This window comes from Homarus americanus, unplaced genomic scaffold (genome assembly GCF_018991925.1).
Source record: "Homarus americanus isolate GMGI-L3 unplaced genomic scaffold, GMGI_Hamer_2.0 scaffold3452, whole genome shotgun sequence".
NCBI lineage: Eukaryota > Metazoa > Arthropoda > Malacostraca > Decapoda > Nephropidae > Homarus > Homarus americanus.
This window is the reverse complement of record NW_024729998.1, coordinates 691,085-712,856: the sequence shown is the minus strand read 5'-3', so window position 1 is coordinate 712,856 and position 21,772 is coordinate 691,085. Positions and strand designations below refer to the sequence as shown.

The 21,772-nt window shown below is 39.9% G+C and overlaps 1 protein-coding gene across 3 annotated transcripts in view; it reads right to left on the bottom strand.

Moving 5' to 3' along the window:
* The window catches only part of LOC121866871 (hemicentin-1-like), a 198,011-nt gene extending 192,559 nt beyond the window's left edge, over positions 1 to 5,452 (bottom strand). For all 3 annotated transcript variants that reach the window (XM_042366608.1, XM_042366609.1, XM_042366610.1), the window contains exon 1: positions 5,325 to 5,452. In XM_042366608.1, the coding sequence (XP_042222542.1) occupies positions 5,325 to 5,431 (107 nt within the window). In that variant the 5' untranslated portion in view covers positions 5,432 to 5,452. The remainder of the gene's footprint in view (positions 1 to 5,324) is intronic.
* Positions 5,453 to 21,772: the final 16,320 nt, after the last annotated feature.

Here is a 21,772-nt window from a genome sequence, read left to right as displayed (position 1 = left end):
CCCAGTCTGTGTGAATGAGACTGTGAGGTGATGAGAGAGAATGGGGGTGAGACTGATTGAGAGACCCAGTCCTTGGGTGAATGAGACGATGAGATGATGAGAGATGGTGTAGGACGAGGGGGAAGAGGATGGACGATGAAAGAAGGATGTGTGATTGAGGGAAGTTAGGTGATGATAAAGTTGTATAGGCAGTAAAGGGTGTTGGTGAGGTTAGTGGATTAACCCTTCAGTCATCTTATTACGGATTTGGGGTTTTCCTCAAAGCATTCACAAAACACACACACACACACACACACACACACACACACACACACACACACACACACACACACACACACACACACACATGTAACTAAACCACGCATTCACAAGCATATCCATCCATAAACATGTTCTGCAGACACACGCTAACACCGACACACGCACTGGGTCGTGAACACAAACACATAAACACAGACACCAAGCTCTTACACTTCAGCAGAGCCTCGCATTGGCCTCCAGGGTATGTTCCAGCAAATCAACTAGTCCTTGTGGCTCTGGTGAGTGAAAGGGGGGGTGGCAATGAGAGAGAGAGAGAGAGAGAGAGAGAGAGAGAGAGAGAGAGAGAGAGAGAGAGAGAGAGAGAGAGAAGAACGCTCGACTGTACCATTAAGACAAGGCAAAGCCCACCTTTGTCTTACTGTAGGTCCGTGTCAACAGGAACAATTGGTCTCTGCAGACTGAATCATTATTCTGTTTGTATAATGAACGCTCTTAGGTCCGTATCCCATGACAAGCGAACACTTGCGTTTCACACATAATGGCACATTTGGATTATAGTCATGGGGTCCTCGTGCCCTTTGGTCAATACATAAACAATGCATGACACAATCAGCTTCTCCAGTCATGGCTCAGTCAAGTCTTCGTTTCGTAATTATGACTAGTAAGATCTGTGTTTTCTAATCACATTATACTCAACTTGTATCGATAATTATTAATGAACATCATGTTCCGCCTCACTGTACACTCAAGTCGGTGAAGTGCCCTTATACTTCCTCAGTCTAGTATTGGTGTTAATACCTGCTGACACTGGTATGATCTCTTGTGAACTATTGTGTTTCTTTAAGCTGTTTTGTTTTATTCTTCTTTTGAACATTTGTGTGTTTGTCTCAGCACTTGAATTTCTCCACCTTTGTTCGCTTAGTATTTTAGATTTGTTCTGTAAATCAACTAACTATTCCTTTGTTCTATTCCCATTTTATATTCATGATGTATTGTTTGTTTCATTTCATAAATACAGCACACACACATTATATGCCTTGAACTGTGTTACATTAGGTTCTGTTCTGAGGCTGGAATAAGTGGTGCTCCGAAACGATAGTTCATTAAAACACTCAAGGGTGTATGTGTGTGTGTGTGTGTGTGTGTGTGTGTGTGTGTGTGTGTGTGTGTGTGTGTGTGTGTGTGTGTGTGTGTGTGTGTGTGTGTGTGATGCAGGAGAGTTTACATAATGTTTCTTGTCTATATGGACGTCTTTTCACTCTGTGTTGCTCATTAGTCAAGATTAATTTGAGTTATAACAATATTTTAGTTTTCAAAAATGTTCACATATTTGCAGGTTGTTGGAATTTTTGATACGTGTAGTGCCTTCATTTTTGTTATATTTTTATATGTTAAAACAAGATTATGTTTATCTTTCATTTTAAACTTAAAGAAATAGTTATTTTAGCCAACAGAATAAAACTAATTGTAAACATTACGATATGAATTCAATACAAGGTAAATAGAACGAGGCTTCATACAAGTGGCAGTTGCGTCAAAAGGCGTTTCGATTAGGTTTCCCGGAAAACCTTTTAAAACGAATTTGGTCTTGTATGTGTTTCCTTTAACTTGTACTCACGCTGTCCACTTGTTCAGAGTCGGAATGAGCTGACCAGAATGTGTTTAAGATGGAGGAACGTTGTTGATAGAGACAGGTAGAGCGCTCGTCCAGGTGTGAATGGGAAAACCAGTGTCGATGAACGTGACAGAGACGAATCCAAGAAACAGATCCAAGTGTTAGGAATGGTCGAGGGAAGATTTATCTTCCCCCCTCCCCCCAAAAAAAAAATCAGTCAGAATATTTTTCTGTTAAGTTCTGAAGTAACTTAATTATTAAAACTTTAGAGCGTTATCTCTTCTCAAGGGGACCATCATTATATAACACCACATTGTTTAAATTAACTCATGTGCGTCATCATATTCCTCGTGCTAAAAGTATTGTCAAATATCTATACTTTCTCTCTCTCCACTTTATAGAATAATCAAGGATCATACAAGCGCTGATCAAAGCTTCGTCACGTCCTTCAGAATCAATATGCAAATGTATTTATTGAAAGTGATAAGGGATCCCAGCGGCATCACCTACCGTTAGGGGCAGTGTGGATGCAGCACACTGTACACTATGCCCTCAGTATACAAAGAAGCATCGCGGCCAGCCCTGTGCTCGACTGCTTTCACTTTCCCAACCGTAAAGTTCGCTACTTATTTGCAGTTGGGTGGACTGGGAGTGCCCCGGTATCGAACCAGCGAACCTTAGGACAGGAGACGAGCGTTGCAGCCACTCGGCCGCTGCGCCCCACATACAGTATATCCAGTATATTACATTGCGTTATACCTTATATTTCCTCTTGGTTTTATTCATTTTCTTTACTGTCCCGTCTTCCTATGTTTCAGCCTTTGTTATAACCAAAAGCTCGGTATATTGTGCTCCACACACATCCTGACAAGATTCTGTATCCAATTTTCTGGCAGTAACGAAAGATTCAAGAAATATTCTGAAACCTTTCCTCCCCCTCTTAGTTTTGGGATATATAGATGATGTTTTCTTTTTCTTTATAGCACGGCGGCAGTTTCCTTTACATTATGTTTCTAAAAGTTGGCAAATTTTGGTAGTTACCTACACACACACACACACTCACCCAAACACATACACACATATGCAACTTCACATTCAAGTACACTTACGTACAAACATATGCACACATGCACAGGTGTGTGTAAATATATATACACAGTATATTCAACACCATAAATACACACAGACAGACAGACGCTCACACGGTGGTTCAAAAATTGGTAAAATGCTCAAGGGCGGATGAGGGTGGTGAGAGAACAATAGACGAGCCTAGATAGTGACAGTAGAGGCCTGACGCAGAGTATGAATATTTCACCTATATATTTAAGTCATGCGTATTGTTAGAGGGTAATAGTGGGTGGTTCTGGCTCAAGTGAGAATATTAGGATCATCTGTTTATAATTCATCCTCCTGACGCCACATAAATATTATTGGTCATAATTCATGGAAGCTTCCCCCCCCCCAGACAGTTTCCAAAGAATATTTCTTTTCTTTCTTATTGCGTCGAAAGATTTCCAATAGTGTGCACATAAATTTTGTTTCTATTTTGGCCCGGGAGTGAGATTTAAATATCCTAAGGCATTACTGCGCTTCTCGGATTCCAAAATGAAGAGGATGTTGTTATTCTTGTTTTTTTCCTCTCTCTCTCTCTCTCTCTCTCTCTCTCTCTCTCTCTCTCTCTCTCTCTCTCTCTCTCTCTCTCTCTCTCTCTCTCATTGTGTCGGAAGGCGATTGAACCCGCATAATAATCGTTAACTAAAAATATATAATTACTGGGCAAATATTTTAAGGACATTACGGAACCTCGCACACACACACACACACACACCTGGAAATGCTGATCGATTATCTTGAGTGGTTTTATAGTTTTAATATTTAGTAATTTGCATAATGTTGTTTACCACAGCCAGTTTCAGCAGATTTATCAGGAGCGTGTGTGTGTGTGTGTGTGTGTGTGTGTGTGTGTGTGTGTGTGTGTGTGTGTGTGTGTGTGTGTGTGTGTGTGTGTGTGTGTGTGTGTGTGAGGCCAGCAACCGAGAATATCCTATCTGGCTGATATATTACCTGCGTCTTTCATTGTCACCTGTACCCGAGAATTAGGTACACGCTCCATCTCGACTTCTCTCTCTCTACCTTAAGCTGGTATTTGAATCTCTCTCGTGTCACCATCAGATACTAGTAATCAGTTGGGTACACTATCCTATTTGCTGCGTTAATGAGCGTCATCTCTTATACCTTATCAGTGAATTAGGAAGGTTATCAAATCGAGACAATGAGTAAACAATATGCACAATAGGGTGTTATAGTCTTGTAATGAAGCTCAGTGTTTTTTTATGTCTAATTGAGAGCTTTCTGGAATTAGTAATATAATGAATGAGGTGATATGGAGACTTGACTTTTTTGTATAGAAATTGATTAATTCTGAATAAAACACAGATGATCAAAATTTCTAAGTGATGATGTGAGAAATTATTATGTGGTCATTACCCTTGTTAACTGTGGGCAGCTTCACCGCCTTCATGTGAGCGACATTTGCAGTTATTCTTGCTGACACTGTCTGTCTAAATCAGCAAACACAGAGACACGGGCGAGTTTACTGAGCGTCAAGCAACAAGTAGGAAGGGAACAAGCCACTGACAATCTATCCTTAATATTACACACCAGATATCGTTGGTTGTAGTTCTCTCTTAACGTCATGAGAGGTTGTGGGTTGTGGCAATAAATAAGAATAGATTTTGATGTTATAAGCCATCTCTACGCTTCAATAATTAAGGTCTTTAAGGTGCGTTCATTAGTAATTAAACAAGTTACTAAGACATTCAAGAAAATAAACAAACAGAAAACTATATAATGGAAGAGTTTATATATTTACGTATTTCCATAATATATCTAAACAGAATAAATAGTTTTTATTCTCAACAGCTGACTCAAGTAGGAGAGTTTCCTCTTGAGGTACACTGTCAATAGACTCACCAATAACACAGTCATCACCCACACGCTTTTCTGATCTATTCCTGGCTCTCTGTATGTTGGCTTGAGGTCTCGTTCCTATGAAATCCTTCTTTATGGATAACAAAGTCACCTGAATTTTTATTTGTGATGTCGGATAGCTTGATGTTGTTGGTAGAAACACTTGGCTGAGGAGTTTATTTGATCTGTTCCTAGAAAAATTTGCAATTAGTTCTGAGATTGGTTGGTCAAAGGGTGCATCGTATGTGAATGGAAATCTAGTCAATGAAGAGGAGTTCCACGGAGCAGATATTCGAGTCATGGGTGAAGCGTAGTGTATACATAGGCTCTTCATTATAGAGTGTGTACATTAAAGACACGTGAACACCTATAGGTCTTGGTAATAGATATTGAGCAAGTGTAAAGGCGTAGAGTTACAGTGAAAAGGTCACCAGTATTAACGTCCAGGGAATCTGTAGTAACATACACTGGTACTCACGTGTAGATGGGTGTGCCAGAGTCGCTGCTGTAGAACATAATGAGGACTGGATGGTCGTCCTCCAGGTTGGTGGACACGTCACAGGGGAGCAGCGCCTTCCCCTCCATCACCGCCGTCACGTTAATCAAGGGACCTGGAAAAAACAGAAAACATCCTCGTCAAATTTAAAAGTCTGTGTTTACTGATGTCCATATTTTTTTACCACTGAGGAACAGTGAGTGAGGTGGCCATTATTATGTAAACCAAGTAGCGCATTAATCTTTTTTTTTCCTTCACATCAATGACATCAAAAACAGCAGAGCTTAAAGAGAGTTGTGTTATATTTCTCCATTTAAGATTCATCTTATTACTCTGGAAAATAATGCATAGAATTAGTCTTACTTTTCGTCATTATTATCATCATTTACTTAATAAGCTTATAGTTGTTCATCATTTCGTACGATGTAATTCCTCTTTGATGTAACTTGAACTAAATATAAAACCTTTCCGTCTGCCACAGTTACCATAACTCCCGGAGGAGAAAGACCTGTCGTTCTTCAGTGTTATTTACCTTGAGTGAGGTAGTTTTTAACATCTTAATTTGGCAGTATTTATCTTTGGTAGTCTGGAGCCACTCACCACACGGCAGCTTCTCACGCCTCCCGCCTCCCTTCGAGTCTGTGTTGCTTAGTTGTCTGTTGAAGTTGTGGGGAAGAGGACTTTTAAGTTAACGTGTGCGTGTGTGTGTGTGTGTGTGTGTGTGTGTGTGTGTGTGTGTGTGTGTGTGTGTGTGTGTGTGTGTGTGTGTGTGTGTGTGTGTGTGTGTGTGTGTGTGTGTGTGTGTGTGTGTGTGTGTGTGTGTGTGTGCGCGCGCTCACCAATGTACTCCTGTATATCAACCAAGGTACAACGTAAATTTAGCATGATTAAAACACACACCCTTAACCAATTCTCACACAAACAAATAACAGAGAATAAACTAGAAAACTCTTATAATGGAACAATCTATCTCCCCAAAAACACAATTTAGGTCACAGGTTAAACTCATAATACTAAATTCTTGGTGTCAAATTTAGCCGCGTGTCACCATTATTTAATATCCGATATCGGCAAATTCCCCATTAGTTTCTCTCAGGCTAATATAACAAGGCTTAAGAGGAAAGCCTTGAATAATAGTTTTACTCGACCACCCTCGCTAAAATATGGCTAATATATATTAAACCTATTGAAGAGGTTTCCAATAAGTGCCACGAGCTATCTTAGTAAGTATTTTACCCCTATACAGATCCAATATATGTGTGTGTGTGTGTGTGTGTGTGTGTGTGTGTGTGTGTGTGTGTGTGTGTGTGTGTGTGTGTGTGTGTGTGTGTGTGTGTGTGTGTGTGTGTGTGTGTGTGTGTGTGTGTGTGTGTGTGTATTTTCATTAATGTATAAACAGCAGGTTTTCCTTACATGTCTTTCAATAACACGTAAACACAAACCCATCGGTAAAAGCATCTTATTACGCCAACCATTGAGTTAACTTACCGTTCCCATCGTAATACTGCTCACTTGTCATCTTACCTTTTAAGGAAATTCATCCTATTGGCAGACTATACTTAGCAGGTCACGTTCGGTTAAGAGTCACTTCCAAAGGTGACCGAGAAGCTTGTATACCTATTCGGTATTTCATGAAAAGTTTCAGAAGCTTAATTGCAGTTGGATACTAGAATAAAGTGGTCGTAAGTAAGGTAGTCATTAGAGAAGGGTGGTCGCTTGAGTGAGGTAGTCGTTAGTCTGGTGGTCGTTAGTCTGGTGGTCGTAAGTAAAGTGGTCGTAAGTAAAGTGGTCTCTGGATAAAGGTAGTCACTCTCAGTATCGAAAAACTTAGTTAAAGATTCGCCTCTAAGAAGGTCAACAGTGGGCGTATTGCAGGTAAGTCGAAATGTCAATTGAGGAAACAAGTGAACGGTAATATCCTGAGGACGAGCACGACAACTTGTTATCAGTATGAGGTTTTGTCTGGTGAAGTCAGGTAAGTGTGTTAAGATGCTTATGGGGCAAACAACTGGGTCCATTAAACGACTTAGAGATCTTAGTTGGTTGCCTGAAATATAAGCTCTTGAGTGAGTTCTGTGTTGGATTTGACTGCCATCAATATCAGCACTGGCCACTTAACAAATAATTTACTTTATTGACTATGATGTTTACCAGCGAGTCAGGCCAGTGAATATCCCTCATCCTGTCTTTATCACCACTGTAATATCTTAACCATGTCCTACTCTTATCATTAACCAAGTAATACTAACAAGGACAATGTTCGTGGTTAGCTTTTTTTTATTTCATAGATATAACAGTTCTGGCCACGATAGGTGTTAACAAAAGCTCCATAAATAATAGGAACTTTAATAATATATTCCTTTTCTCGATATGTTTCTGTGAATTCTTTTTACACGGTGTCCCTGCTATCATATTGTTATTGCCGAGTTAAATCTTTACTCGCCTATTGTAGTTGTGTCATCTTTATGTGCTTAGAATGGCACCGCCAGACTTACGACGCTCTCTCTCTCCTTGCGTTTTATATATCCCGTAATGGATATTAAGCTGCGACTTAAAGGTTTGTTTAGAAAGATATGGTGATGTTTGTTTTGGTGTTCTATATGAGTTTAGTGCTTCGCTTCGTGATGGTACAGTGGTCTCTCAGTGAATGGTGTGTGGTATTTGTTATGTTTGTTGTACTAAGTGTAATATATCAAGAGGCATAGGGAGAAACAGACAGAGAAAGACTAAAACAGGCAGAAAGAGACGCCACAGATAAAATAAAATGAATACTCGATACAGACAAACGGAAAGATCACAGGGAAAAGTGTTTATCTTTCTTAAACAAAAATATATATATTATAAACGTCTTTCCTGCCCGTACTCCGAAGACCTTCTGCCTGAAAATATTTAGGTATCCAATTCAGTAGGAACTTGGTGTGAGAGTCTGGAATTGTAGTGTTGGCAGCAGCATGGACCGGGACATGTTCATTTGAGCTACACAAGGAAGTGTACCCATGACACCTGCCTCCATAGTGTTAGGGGACAGCTGTGGGGGACGTCTTCACTTTAGGATTACAGAATAACGACTACAGTTAGGTATCAAGCTGAAGCGGATATGACGGGTTCTGGTTAAGTTAGGTTAAGTTAGGTTAGGTTAGGGTGAAATAAGTTAGGGGTAACAATCTTCAGGGATCCAAAATTTATACCAAATCTTTATATAACATGTAAACACCACCTCCACTGGGCTATGTCTCACTATACCTCGCCGAGAGAGGGAAATTGATCATGTTACAATACCTCACACAAGTACAACGAGACATGAAGATTTCCTCATTACTCCCCATCCACAGAATTGTTTTTTTCTTCAGTAATAAATTAAAACCTTCAACATGTCAGTAATAGTCGTGGTTCGTGTTTAGCTTTACAGGGATGAACGGAAATTAAAGTGATGCCACAAACCTTCCCGAAAAAAACCCACAAAGACAAATGAATATTCCTTTTGTATTAACGCGAAGAAATTGGGTCGTGTGTATATTTAGTTAAACTGAGTGAGGCTTATACAGGGACATTTAGTTTTGACTTTGATGTGAGAATTGGGTGTGTGTGTGTGCGTGTGCGTGTGTGTGTGTGTGTGTGCGTGTGCGTGTGCGTGTGCGTGTGCGTGTGTGTGTACGTACAATAATACATGTGAGGGTGCTTCTCTGTGTTATCTACAACTGTAAACTACGACACAATTGATGGTGATTAATGCGAGGTTACAGTACACGTCCTTTACACTGAGTAAATACATCGGTTCTTAACTTTATTGTGCCTGCAGTATACCACCCGAGGCGTCGTTAGGTAGTTGGAAGTTAACAGTTGGTTTACTTAGGAGGGTTAATATATACTAATGCTGATGACTTGTTGTTGGCAGTGTCTGTCTTTCTGTCTGTCTCTTTATAACATAGCTGGGTGTCTATTGGTTGTCTGTCTGTGTCTGTCTGTGTCTGTCTGTCTGTCTGTCTGTCTCTTAGTAACAAAGCTGGCAACACACTATAAAAGTCCTATGCAATTTGAAACATTGTATTCAGTGGGCAATATCATATTCAGTTTAGTTATAATCTTCAATAATAGCAAGAGAATTGTATAGTCTTTTCCCTCGTGAAGTGGGTCTGCAGAAAACATATATTCTTGTTTTTACCTTTTTCCTTCCCGCAATTGTCAGTAACATAGATGAAACAAAATGGTGAAGAAACACAATAGAACTTGGAAACTTGGGTTATTGGAAGGAATAAGAAAACTTTAAGTTGAGTCAGATTGCTTAAAGTATAGTTTGTGTGGCAGTCATTTCACATAAGGAAGTATTTGGGTGGGAGTCCGATTGCTTGGCGGAGTTGGAATAAACGTCGGAAAGGCTTTAATAATTGTGGAGAGTGGCAGATAGTCTGATTGAGTACCAGATGGTTCATTAGTACTTTGGGTGAGTGCTATTATAGTGAGGTACTGTATATTATGAGTGGGTACCAAATAGTCAGTCAGTCAGTCAACGTTATTTATTACTGGACATGAAAAAGCTTACGAAAATAATGAACGTTCAACAACATTACCAACACATTGCTAAATCGTACATCAGAATATCACAAAAATTAAAATAATTCCCCCTTAAAAAAAAGTAAACCATTACCAAAGCAGGATTGAACATATTTTTATTTTATTTGTTTATTTTTTATTTTAATTTTGTTGCCGTCATCTTTACGTCAACACAGCGATCTCATCCAGCAGAGTACGACAAGTCCCCCCCCCACCCCTCTCACCTGACCACCCCCACCCACACCCCTCTCACCTGACCCCCTCACCCACACCCCTCTCACCTGACCCCCCCACCAACCCCTCCATTTCGGAAGCTTGCACATGTAGATGAAATTTTCTCTGGGTAAAAGCTTTTAAAGAAAGTTTAGCGTAGTAGGTCGGTGGGCAAGAAGACCTGGACGTGCTTCGTGTATTTGTAGGAGGAAAGTGATAGCGTCAACAGATTTAACTTGTTGGAGCTGCTGACCAAATAGGGAGGTTGTGAGGCGTTGTTGAGGGAGGTAAAACTGTTGTGAGGTGTTGGGTGTTGGGTAGTGTTGAGTAGTGTTGGGTAGTGTTGAGTAGTGTTGGGTAGTGTTGGGTAGTGTTGGGTAGTGTTGGGTAGTGTTGGGTAGTGTTGAGTAGTGTTGGGTAGTGTTGGGTAGTGTTGGGTAGTGGGTAGTGTTGGGTAGTGTTGGGTAGTGTTGGGTAGTGTAGAGAAGGACTGGGTAGTGTTGGGTAGTGTTGAGTAGTGTTGGGTAGTGTTGAGTAGTGTTGAGTAGTGTTGGGTAGTGTAGAGAAGGACTAGGTAGTGTTGAGTTTACTGTGAGTCATTGCTGTAATAAAGAGCTAACTGTGAGATATCGTCAAATTAGTAAGTTTATAGTGAGAAGTCGTAAGAGTGAGTTTACTGAAAGATGTGATTATAATGAGTTTACAATGAGTTACTCTACATCAGAACATAGTACATACAAACTTCTACTCACTCATAGATAATCCTTAAAATTATCGAATCACCTGAAGAATCTTAAGCTAACCAAACCAAACCAAACCAAACCAGACCAGACCAGACCAGACCAAACCAGACCAGACCAAACCTCACTAGCATTACATATAAAAACGAGAAGATAATTGCTGAAGGAACTAACTGGTCTTGTTTACATGAGTGATATGGTCGAGATGAAACCCGCAGTGTGTTGTTCCTTGATGACGCCTCGACACCTCACTCAGCCTGGAAATTGATGACGGCGAGGAAGAAGGGGGGTGGTGGAAATTGAAGTGGAAGAGAGGATGGTAGAAAGACAGAGAGATGGGCAGAGATATTATAGATACACAGACGTAAACATACAGACAAACAGACATAGACATACAGACATATAGGTGAACAGACAGACAGACAGACGTATCCAAACAGATAGATAGACAAATTGACAAATATAGCCAAATATATAAACTAACAGACAGACAGACAGACAGAAGAAAGAGAGTGAGGAAGAGAAAGGGGAATATGGTGAATTGGTTAAGAATCTTGAAGAGGAAGTTGTAAGGAAGAAGACAGTCAGAGAGAAAGAAAGAAAGGAGGAAGAGGAAGGGGAGAATAAAGATATGAGACAGTGGAGGATGAATTAGGGGTACAGGGAAGGTGAGAGAAAGAGAAAAAAAAACTAAGGAATGAAAAATTTGAAGAGAGGAGAAGCAGGAATAGGAAGAAGGCTGTATAGATGACGCAGATAAAAAATAAATGAATAAAAGATTTAAGTGATAGAAGGAGAATTGAGATAAAGGGTGAATAAAAATAGAAAAATGTAACGATATATGAGGGATGATTAAAGACAGATAGAAAAATAAAGACAATTAAAACATGGGAGAGATATCTTAGTTTATTATATACAATACCTCAACCCTCAATAGTGTAAATTTTCCACACGTTTCACATCAAATCCCGCGAATATTTGTGAACTATGATTTCCATGGTTGAATACGGCTATATGTAATGGGACCCAACCCGGGATATGTTAAAAGCAGTTTTGTCGTGATTAATGAAACATAATATACACTCAACTATTTTTTTTATTATTAATTCCATGTGTTAAAAATAATCCAAATCTATCCAAAGTCGATACTAGTAGAGTACAGTGGGATTATATAAGAGTTAAGTGAACAACATAGAGATTAGATAGAGTTGTTAAGTTTATGTATGTAAGTAAATATAAGCAACAGTACTAACCTATCCTAACCTAACATTACCTAACCTTACCTAACCTAACCTAATCTAACCTAATCTAACATTACCTAACCTTACCTAATCTAACCTAACCTAACCAAGCCCCACCTCACTTCTCCTCAACTAACGTAACCTAACCAAACGTTAATTAACCCGAATATTAGGATCGAGTCTCATTAAGATTGGATTCCCTTAGGACTTAAACCCTAATCTTAATAGTTTGATTAGTAGGTCAGGTTATGTGGTCTTTTAGGATTGGGTCTATTAGGAGAGTTGAGGCTCATTTGCATAATCACCAAGACTACGAGTATGTTATGGTTATAGGGATTATAGGTATATCTTATGGCATCGTGTAAGAATCATTACATCACCTGAGCATTAGACACCCCAGCTTATTTATTTATCAGTAACCCAAAAAGACTTACGAGGAAGATTTATAGTGAACTTGTCTTATGGAAGAGTAAAAGTGAGAGCCCAGGGCCGGAGATTCATGGATGATGTTACAAATGGCCGCCGTCCTGATCAATGCAGATGAGGGTTTAGAGGCGGGAGAAAAAAAATACCACACCTTGTTTATCTGAGAGGGAGAGGGGCGTGGGCACGATTTATGAGGGATATCCAGGGAGATATTAAGGAAACGGAAGCATTTGTTGGGTGTTAATGTCCATCCAGTAAAGTACAGAGTGTCCACGATGTCCCCATGACATCCAAAGACAATATTGTGGACACCGCCCTGTATAAAACATAGGGTGGGGTAGACTATTGTGGATATGTTTTATAATTGAAAAAAATAAAATAAAAAGGCGGATTCGTACACTGTACAGACCAACCACCGGAGGCACGCACATACACACACACACACGCACACACACGCACACACACACGCACACACACACACACATACACACACACAATTTTACTCGACAATATTATCTTTCATTCTGCCTGGCCTCCTCACACGCCTGGCCACACAGTTTATAAAACACCGGACCATTTCCATTATTCGCTGCTACTCCTTTTATGCTTGATGCACTGGCCTCAATTATGGTGACACACACACACACACACACACACACACACACACACACACACACACACACACACACACACACACACACACACACACACACACACACACACACACACACACACACACACACACACGAAGCATACTAAATTACCAAATAAAAGACAATATCTTTAATAACTTCAATAATATCATCACATATATTAGTTTGCATGTAATCGAAGACCCTCGAAAAAGCATTACGAATATTTCAAGAGGTGGCTGAGAGTGGCCATGTTGTACGTCCCAGGGGTAGTGGGTGGTTGTTAACATGGCTTCACCACCACCACCACCACCAACAATAACAACCAACAACTCCACCACCACCACCACCACCTAATCCACATAAATACAAATACGGTGCTAAGATGTTTGTAGCCCCACAGAGACGATGTTCAGATGTTTGTAGCCCCACAGAGACGATGTTCAGATGTTTGTAGCCCCCCAAAAAGATAATCCGCAGGTGTTCTTGGCTCACAGTGGATAGTGTTCAGATGTTTACAGTCACAAGGGACGCTGCCCAGGCTGGGTAATAAGGGTGTGACGCGCTAAAAGTTACCATGTCAGGGTGCATCCGGAAGTTGGAATAACAGTGTCGTCTTCTTTTGACTTATTGCCGTGTCTCTCTCTCTCTCTCTCTTGTGTTGTATTATACTGTCCGTCCGACTGACTCTTTCTTTCACTATTTTTCCCTCTCATTCTTTCTCTCGCGATCTCTCTTTTGACATTTGTTTCTGTCTGTTTGCTGTCAGTTTACGTCTCTCTCTCTCTCTCTCTCTCTCTCTCTCTCTCTCTCTCTCTCTCTCTCTCTCTCTCTCTCTCTCTCTCTCTCTCTCTCTCTCTCTCTAATTATCAATAACCACTAATATTGTTCCTATTTTTAGAAATAATGCACAAAATTCCTGTTGGAGGACGTCAATAATTTCTTCATTAGCATATCACCAAAGCCAATTATCTGATTCACAACATCACCAAAATGTCAACGGCAGAACCTCCTCCCCTTTTTTAACCGGACACATTAACCAGCCGTCCCTGATATAAATCTGATATTAAAGTCAATATGTGTTTCACCCTCCCCCCTCCCCAATAGTTGGTTGTATAATTTAGAACATCAACAATACGTTTGGAATATTTATAACATTATCAGCACGCCGACCACGCTCCCTTTCGCAATCCAATTTAGCTACATTGTCAAGCTTTTCATCCCAACATGAGGTGTGTTATCACGGCGTAGCTCTGTCCCTCCCACCCCTAAAAAAAATATACATCGGTTTGTTGGTAATGTACCGTCGACACCTCTAATAACATGTCACCGCCACTGTCAGGAATATCTTTAAACAAGCCATTAACTTATCAACATTAATCACAACGTTATTATTGCTATTTTGTCAGCACAGTGTCAGTAAAATGCCAGCTACATCATCAAGAATCTGTCACTTGGACGTCAATATACTCACTCTGTTCCGCTACCGTCATCGGTCGTCATCATAGGAACATGTCATTAACCCACATCAATAACCATCTGTTCACTGTGTCCATAACTTTGCAACAATGATTCAATAACCTACATCAATAACCACCACTTACCTCTGTCAATAACACCTGCGAAACACATCATTTACCTGTCAACATGTTATTATCAGTAATCAGTGCACTAGCCGGTAAACAAACAAGAGATAACTACACCAATTACTAATTAACAAGTGAAACATAACTGTGAGGCTCAGTAGTGTAGCTGATAACACCCAATAAAAGTTAATGACTGGTTCACCATACACTCATTATTAGGTAATCAATAACAGTGGATACAAAACCAAACACGATTTGATTTGTTGTAGTTGAATGTGGGTGCGCCAAATCCGTAGACTTGATAGTGATAGATCAGTTGTCTGTCACCAAATGCTCACTAGTCTAGTCCCAATCACCATTAATAGCCTGTCAATAACACTCTCTCTAGGTCACTATCACTGACTGTCATCAATACTCTCATGCCAATTCACAATCACTAACAATAAACTATTAACATACATCAATAACTCTTCAGTAGGTCCATCAATTGCTTTCACCAGGTATCAACACTCTATAAGCCAGACGTCAATAAGACATTAATAGCTTCAATATTCTTAAAAAAAAATCCAGTAAATGACAATAACACTTAACTGATCAGTCGAGAACATCAGTAGTATTTTGTCAGATTTTTTTTATCAATAACGAATCAATAACGATCATTTGTCATTAGTACATCAATAACAAGATCTATGATACTATCGGTAAATAACTCAACAACAATCACCACCACAAATTCCACTATTACTATTCTTATTATTATTATTATTATTATTATTATTATTGATATCACCACTATTTTTTATCATCGTCAATACCATTACTGCCAATCACCACTACTACCAATCACCACTACTACCACTATCGTTATCATCAACACCACCACCACCACCACCCATCACCACCACCACCACCACCACCACCACCACCACTACTACTTCTGCTACTTCTTCCATCATCACTATCACCACCACCATCACCATCACCACCATCCCCAGCAACAGAACACCGCCCTTACAGAATTGCCGACCTTTTATTTTGCAATTCTTCTCATTTTCCTTTCCCAGAACACTTCTCCTCTCTGACATGAGAAGATTTGATGCTTGAGAAGATTCCGTATAGCGTGAATCTGAACATTGGTAGAGGAATACAGATTAATAAAAGTCTTTCTCGTTTAAGGTGAGTTCGGATTTAGATTTGACCTCGGAGTATTAGTCGTCGTGTTTGAGTTGATGTGACTGTGGCTTTGAATTGTTTTGCGTCAGTGTGTGTTTCAGGGCCGACTGCATGACAATTGCATTCGATATTCTATGCGGTTTTCGTGGGGAGAGACATGAAGCAATAGCCGATACTGTCTTCCATGGGTGTGGCGGAGGTAATGGATATCATGTTACATAGCGCTGAATATGTTCTATCCTGACACACCAGTTTCCAGCTACCTTCATCGATTCCCGATATACATTTCCATTTTATTGTGCCTATAGTGCAAGAGGCTGTCTTACTACTGTGGTGGAAACTTACAGACAGCTTACATGACTACATAATACAGTTTGGTAATAAATATTCCTCACGTCTTTACTGTTCCCATCAATTCTATCCATAGTTCTTGTTGACTTTATTCACCACATTCACTGACTTGGTTGTTCAGAACAGTGTTGTAGAAGAGTTATTTTATCCAACACAACTAAAGCTCAATCCTGAACTATTCGCAGCGGCTGTTCGTAAAATCTTAGTTTGACGACGTAGTTATCTGGGTGAGTTTTGTTGGGTGTCACTATACAGGACAAGAGGTCTTATTGCATTGTTCCTTGTGGTTAAAAGACATTTCACCTGAAGGTTAGATCTTACTGTTGATGAGATATCTTTTCGTGGGCAGAGGAGTTGTATAAAAGATGGTTTCCAATTTATTGAATCTTATCAACATCCCTAGCTCTATCTCGCCTTCTCTCCTTTTAACCTTCTCTCTACCCATGGTATACTTGCTCTGTGCAGCAGTATTTTTTTCAGAACAGGCAGAAGTTAAAACTATTTAACTTGGTTTCAACTGAATTACCACACAAATTCCCCACTTTTTTGTTATGATATAAAACCAGCCTCCCCTCCACCCTGGTGTATTGATATTAAACACAACGGCCAACAGGCATAATGCCCAGTGATGTAACACATTTTATTCCCTAATACCTTTGATGACAATTTCGACGCCGAGCCCTGGCAGGACTTACGGATTTTCCCTGCGTCCTACTCCACTCGGGACCTTTTATAAACATCACGCCTGGCTGTGCTTTGTTTGCCGACGCTTTCATATTTTATGCATGATTATTTGGGTGGGCGGGAGTTATAATTGCTTTGGCGCCTCTGGGTTCATTATTTGGACGTGGCTCTCCGTGCAGGGCTGCTTATTGCTGGATCATAGATGCATTTTCTCTTCGTTAGTTTCGCCCGTCGTGTGAGCCACTTGCAGCGTGAAGACGTGGTGAAGCAGGTGCTGGGAGGTTCGAATATCACCGTGCTGATCTTCACGTAATTTGGCGATGGAAACACATAGGGTGGAAAAAATACTATCTCTAATATATATATATATATATATATATATATATATATATATATATATATATATATATATATATATATATATATATATATATATATATATATATATATATATATATATATATATATATATAATAGAGAGAGAGAGATTTTCCTAAGTATACCAAACAAATATTTTCCCTCTGCATTTTTTCTCCCCTCTATTTTTTGTTTCTTTTTCATTTTACAAAAGGTGGATTTTTCAGTGTAGGAGCTTAATGATGTGCAGATACCTCGGTTCTGGAATATTTAGAGGACAAGCACACAAACATTTTCCCGGGTCTGATAACCTCATTGGTTTAGTTATATGTTGTGCAGGAGTTTTATCCATTTTAGTAGATCACCGATTTCAACCCGGTAAAGTGGTCTATGCTAAAACATTTTCTAATAACTTGGTGTAGAGCAGACTCACCACTCCCCCTTGCACTACTGCTTGTCACGCGCACAACACCCCCCCTCACCATACTTTCTTCTCCTTCTCTCTTATTAAAAATATTATAACCCCCAAAAACTTGTGAATCATATCAAATTTTCTCTCGTATATGAAACATTAATATTTTTTCAATACTAAGTTGTATGATAAAGATATTGTTGTGTTATAAATCTCGATGACAAACAGTTAGCATTATGTGACGATATCATTGGGAGGTGTAGAGTAGAGCAGCCTGATCAATATGTTCATACTATTTACGACACTTGGGCACGGACACCTTCCACCTTATCACTAACCCAACATGTACACTTTCTCTCTATCTCTTCATCTTTCTCTAAAATACTGCAGAATTATCTTGAAAATAAAGAAATAAATTATCAATAATTTCTAGGAACGGAGGATACATTTTTACCAACAAGCGCGGACAGAGAGAAAGACAGATACCATCGTTTGCGAATGTTGCGGGGAAAAATTGCTTCGAGGTGGATTTTCTTGCTCAAGGGCGAGGAGGACAGATGGCCTTGGCACACGTCCGTATCAGTAGTATAAGCGAGCGATAAGCTGCTATCAGGCCACCCCGAACATACATTAAGAATTTATTGCACAGAGCATTGGCAACTTTCGAAGATCAAATTTAAGGCGCAGTAGTGTGTAGCCAAGCCAGCGGCAGGTCTCCTGGGAGGAATACTCCGGCGAGGGTTTGGCAACAGCGCGACATCAGGGGTCGTATTAACCACTCGCTTTTCATTTCTCCGACACCTCCTTGCCACAGTGTTTCGCTCTGACCCCGTGCTTTTCGGTCAGCACCCCTTTGTGGCAAGGAATTTGGGGTCTGGAATTACAGACGGTGTGTGATGTGTGACGGGCTTCACTTCGTGTCTTTGAAGAACAACCAGGAGGGAAACAAAATTAATTTGGTGTTTGTGTCTTATGTAAATTGTCAGTAGACCAATCATATTACAGTACTTTACAAATGGGGTTGTGATTGGATATCTCTTTCTTCTTGCAGCATTCTCCAGGAGCTAAACGATCCAAGACATTAATCCCGAGGATCGTCAGAGTGGAAGTTCCAGGCGGTGAGGAACCTCAAGCGCCTGGTAGTGGACCAAGTCGTGGGAGTGTGTGAGGGCGTCACAGTAGAGCAGGCTTAGCGGCGCCGCCTGAGGGCCTCCACATCTAATAAGGTAAGGCGCCCACCTCACTAATGGCTCTCGTGAGCCGATGTGCGTTTCCCACGAGACAAATTCTTGCCGGCAGATTAGACGACTCCGCCATAATGACTGCACCGCTTTTGTTCCTCAACCTCCACTTTAGGAACTTTTGGGAGATAGCAGGACGAGGGATAATGGGAATTCAAGTTTGCTGTGTTCTGAGTAGCGCCTCAATGGCGGGGAGGCTAACAGTCGAGACTAAAAGAGGATAGAACGGGTGGAAACCTTGTGATTCTTTGTTCTGGTGAGACACAAACTGTATTCCCACGTTTAGTGTCTGGGATCTGTGAGGCTGAGAGGATAATTCACGTGTGACGGTGACGGAAATGAACTCCAGTTAGTTTAGAGAGAGAGAGAGTAACGTGCTTAAAGAAAGATAGATAAATGAACATGGTTTTGAGTCAGTGTATCAGTATAGTGTTTCAGCGAGTGAAGTAAAGTCAACAAATTATCATTACAGAGACTTTTGCTGCAACACATTTGGCCAGGAGTAAATGGTACGGTAATGACACTACATTATCCATGGATATTATAAATGTTTTTAGTTTCAGTATTAATTATTCTTCATTAATGTTTTCTTTCCTCCTCTTGTTCTTATGTTATTATGTATAATGTACATAACATTTTGGTTTCTCATTGTTGATATTGTTCACGACACTAAATATGGTCACTGACTATTACCGCGTCAAAATTAGAGTAAATATGACTCACCATTACCATTTTTTTACGACATAATATTATTTGTTTAATGACCGGATGTCGGGCAGGTTACACCACCCATCTCGCTGTTCACTGACGCCTTCTCCTCATCAACCCAACATTACCTTAATAATATTCACTTCACCTGAGGGAGAAACCTTAGAAAAGAATATGCAAATGAGGTATAAGAGACTCTCACCTCATTACCAAAACACATTTAGCCATTTAGCATTTCATCGCAAAGGAACTCAAGTGTTACCCAACAGTCATGGCAACACACTAACACAGCCAAACATCTGCGTAAATTCAAAGTGATGTGACACAGAACCAGGGGTAAAAATATTAACTTTAACGATGTAGTTACTTAAAGTAATTAATTATCTTGTGATGTTCTGTTATAACTACTGTAGCTAAGACAGTGCTTCTGTGTTGCCCCGATAATATTGGTGTCAACACTTGTGAATAAGAGAAACATCGGCGTATTGAATATTTCCAATCTTCTCGTATTGTTGTGACATTTCGAAGTGATTTTCATTCCGAATTAGATACAACAAAAATATATTGTTTGTTTATTTTTATCTGGACGATTCACTAATTTAAGTTTTATCAGTTTTGAATATTTTATTATTACCGTCTAAAATAGTTCAAGTCAAATCTATCAAGATGGCGGTACCTTAAGATTTATTCATAATTTGTTATTTAAGCGAAATTCTGGCACTGATCACTGAAGTCCTGGTTTAAATCTTTGTGATGGTGGGTCCTAATGGTCTACTGACATGGACTAATTATATTTTCTAAAAATCTATAGAAACTGGTATGGTCACAAACATAGAAATTGGTATAGTCACAAAGAAACTGGTATGGTCACATTAATAAACAGTAAGAATAAAGGTATGTTTTTGTGTGAAGAAAATGGTAGAGACAAAAGTGATGGGAGAGAGAGGGTCCTTTTAATGCCTCTTCCTCACAATAAAGAAGATTCCTCAGGTCTCCAAGTCAGCCGAGATTCAGCGACTCGTAATTTAAGTCTGGCAACTCCACCGAGGAGAAATTGTGATAGTTTTTGATGTTGGGTCAGCAGGGATGAGGGAGAGTCTCACTAAGGAAAGAGAACAGGAGGTAAGGATTAAGACTCCCTCGTGTCGATGAGATATAAGAGGTACGTAATGGGTTCACTTAAGAGCCATTGTTCTCACATTTTAGAAAGCGTTTGGTAAAGATGTGAGCAAAGACCCGTGTTAGTAATGATATTAAGAGGTAGTTATCTCATACAGAACCACTTAGCTCAGGGGGAATTTTTTTCTACGTATATTTTAAAAACTCTGTCAGAAGATTAGTGATAACATGCGTAAGAATATTTGCACAGGAAAACTTTCTTATTATTCTCTCTGTCATTGTAAACATTTCAGTATAGTCTTCAATGGGTTTTTAATATAAACTACCTCTGTGAATTATATATTAATCTTAATTACCAGCCAGATGGCTGATTAGTCAACTACATAATGGTTTCTTTTCTTCTCTCTCTCACAAAAAAGTTCACACTTCTACGTCTTACTAAAGCCTTTAATCAAGAGGTATTTGTTTTATTGATTGATGGTGATAGTTGTTGAGATGTAAACTTATGTCCTTAGATAAATGCTACGTAGGTGACCAAAACAGAGAGAGAGAGAGAGAGAGAGAGAGAGAGAGATCTTCAGGTTCGGTGGGAGTGAAGGAAGAAACTTGGGCGCTCCCGAGTACCAAACTGTGACCAGGAAAGAGAGAAAAATTTTATCTGCTGAGAAGTTAAACTTTGGCCTTGTGGGGTGTGGGTGGGGGTGGGAGGGGGGAGGTAACTTTCGACCAAGGGAAGGGTAAACTTTGGCCGTGGGAGAGTTAAGCTTTGGCCAAGGAGGAGTTAAGCTGTGACACTGTGGGATGTGGGTGGAGTAAGGGGGGGAAGGGGACTTTTGGCCGAGGGAAAGCTTCGTTGTGGTCAAGAGAGAGGTAAACTTAAGACTTGGAATTGATAAATTTTGGCCTTGGGAAAATTAAGCTTTGGCTGAAGGAATTTATATTTGTATACATAGTGACATGTATTAGAGAACTACGGACTCACTGTAAACATCTTCC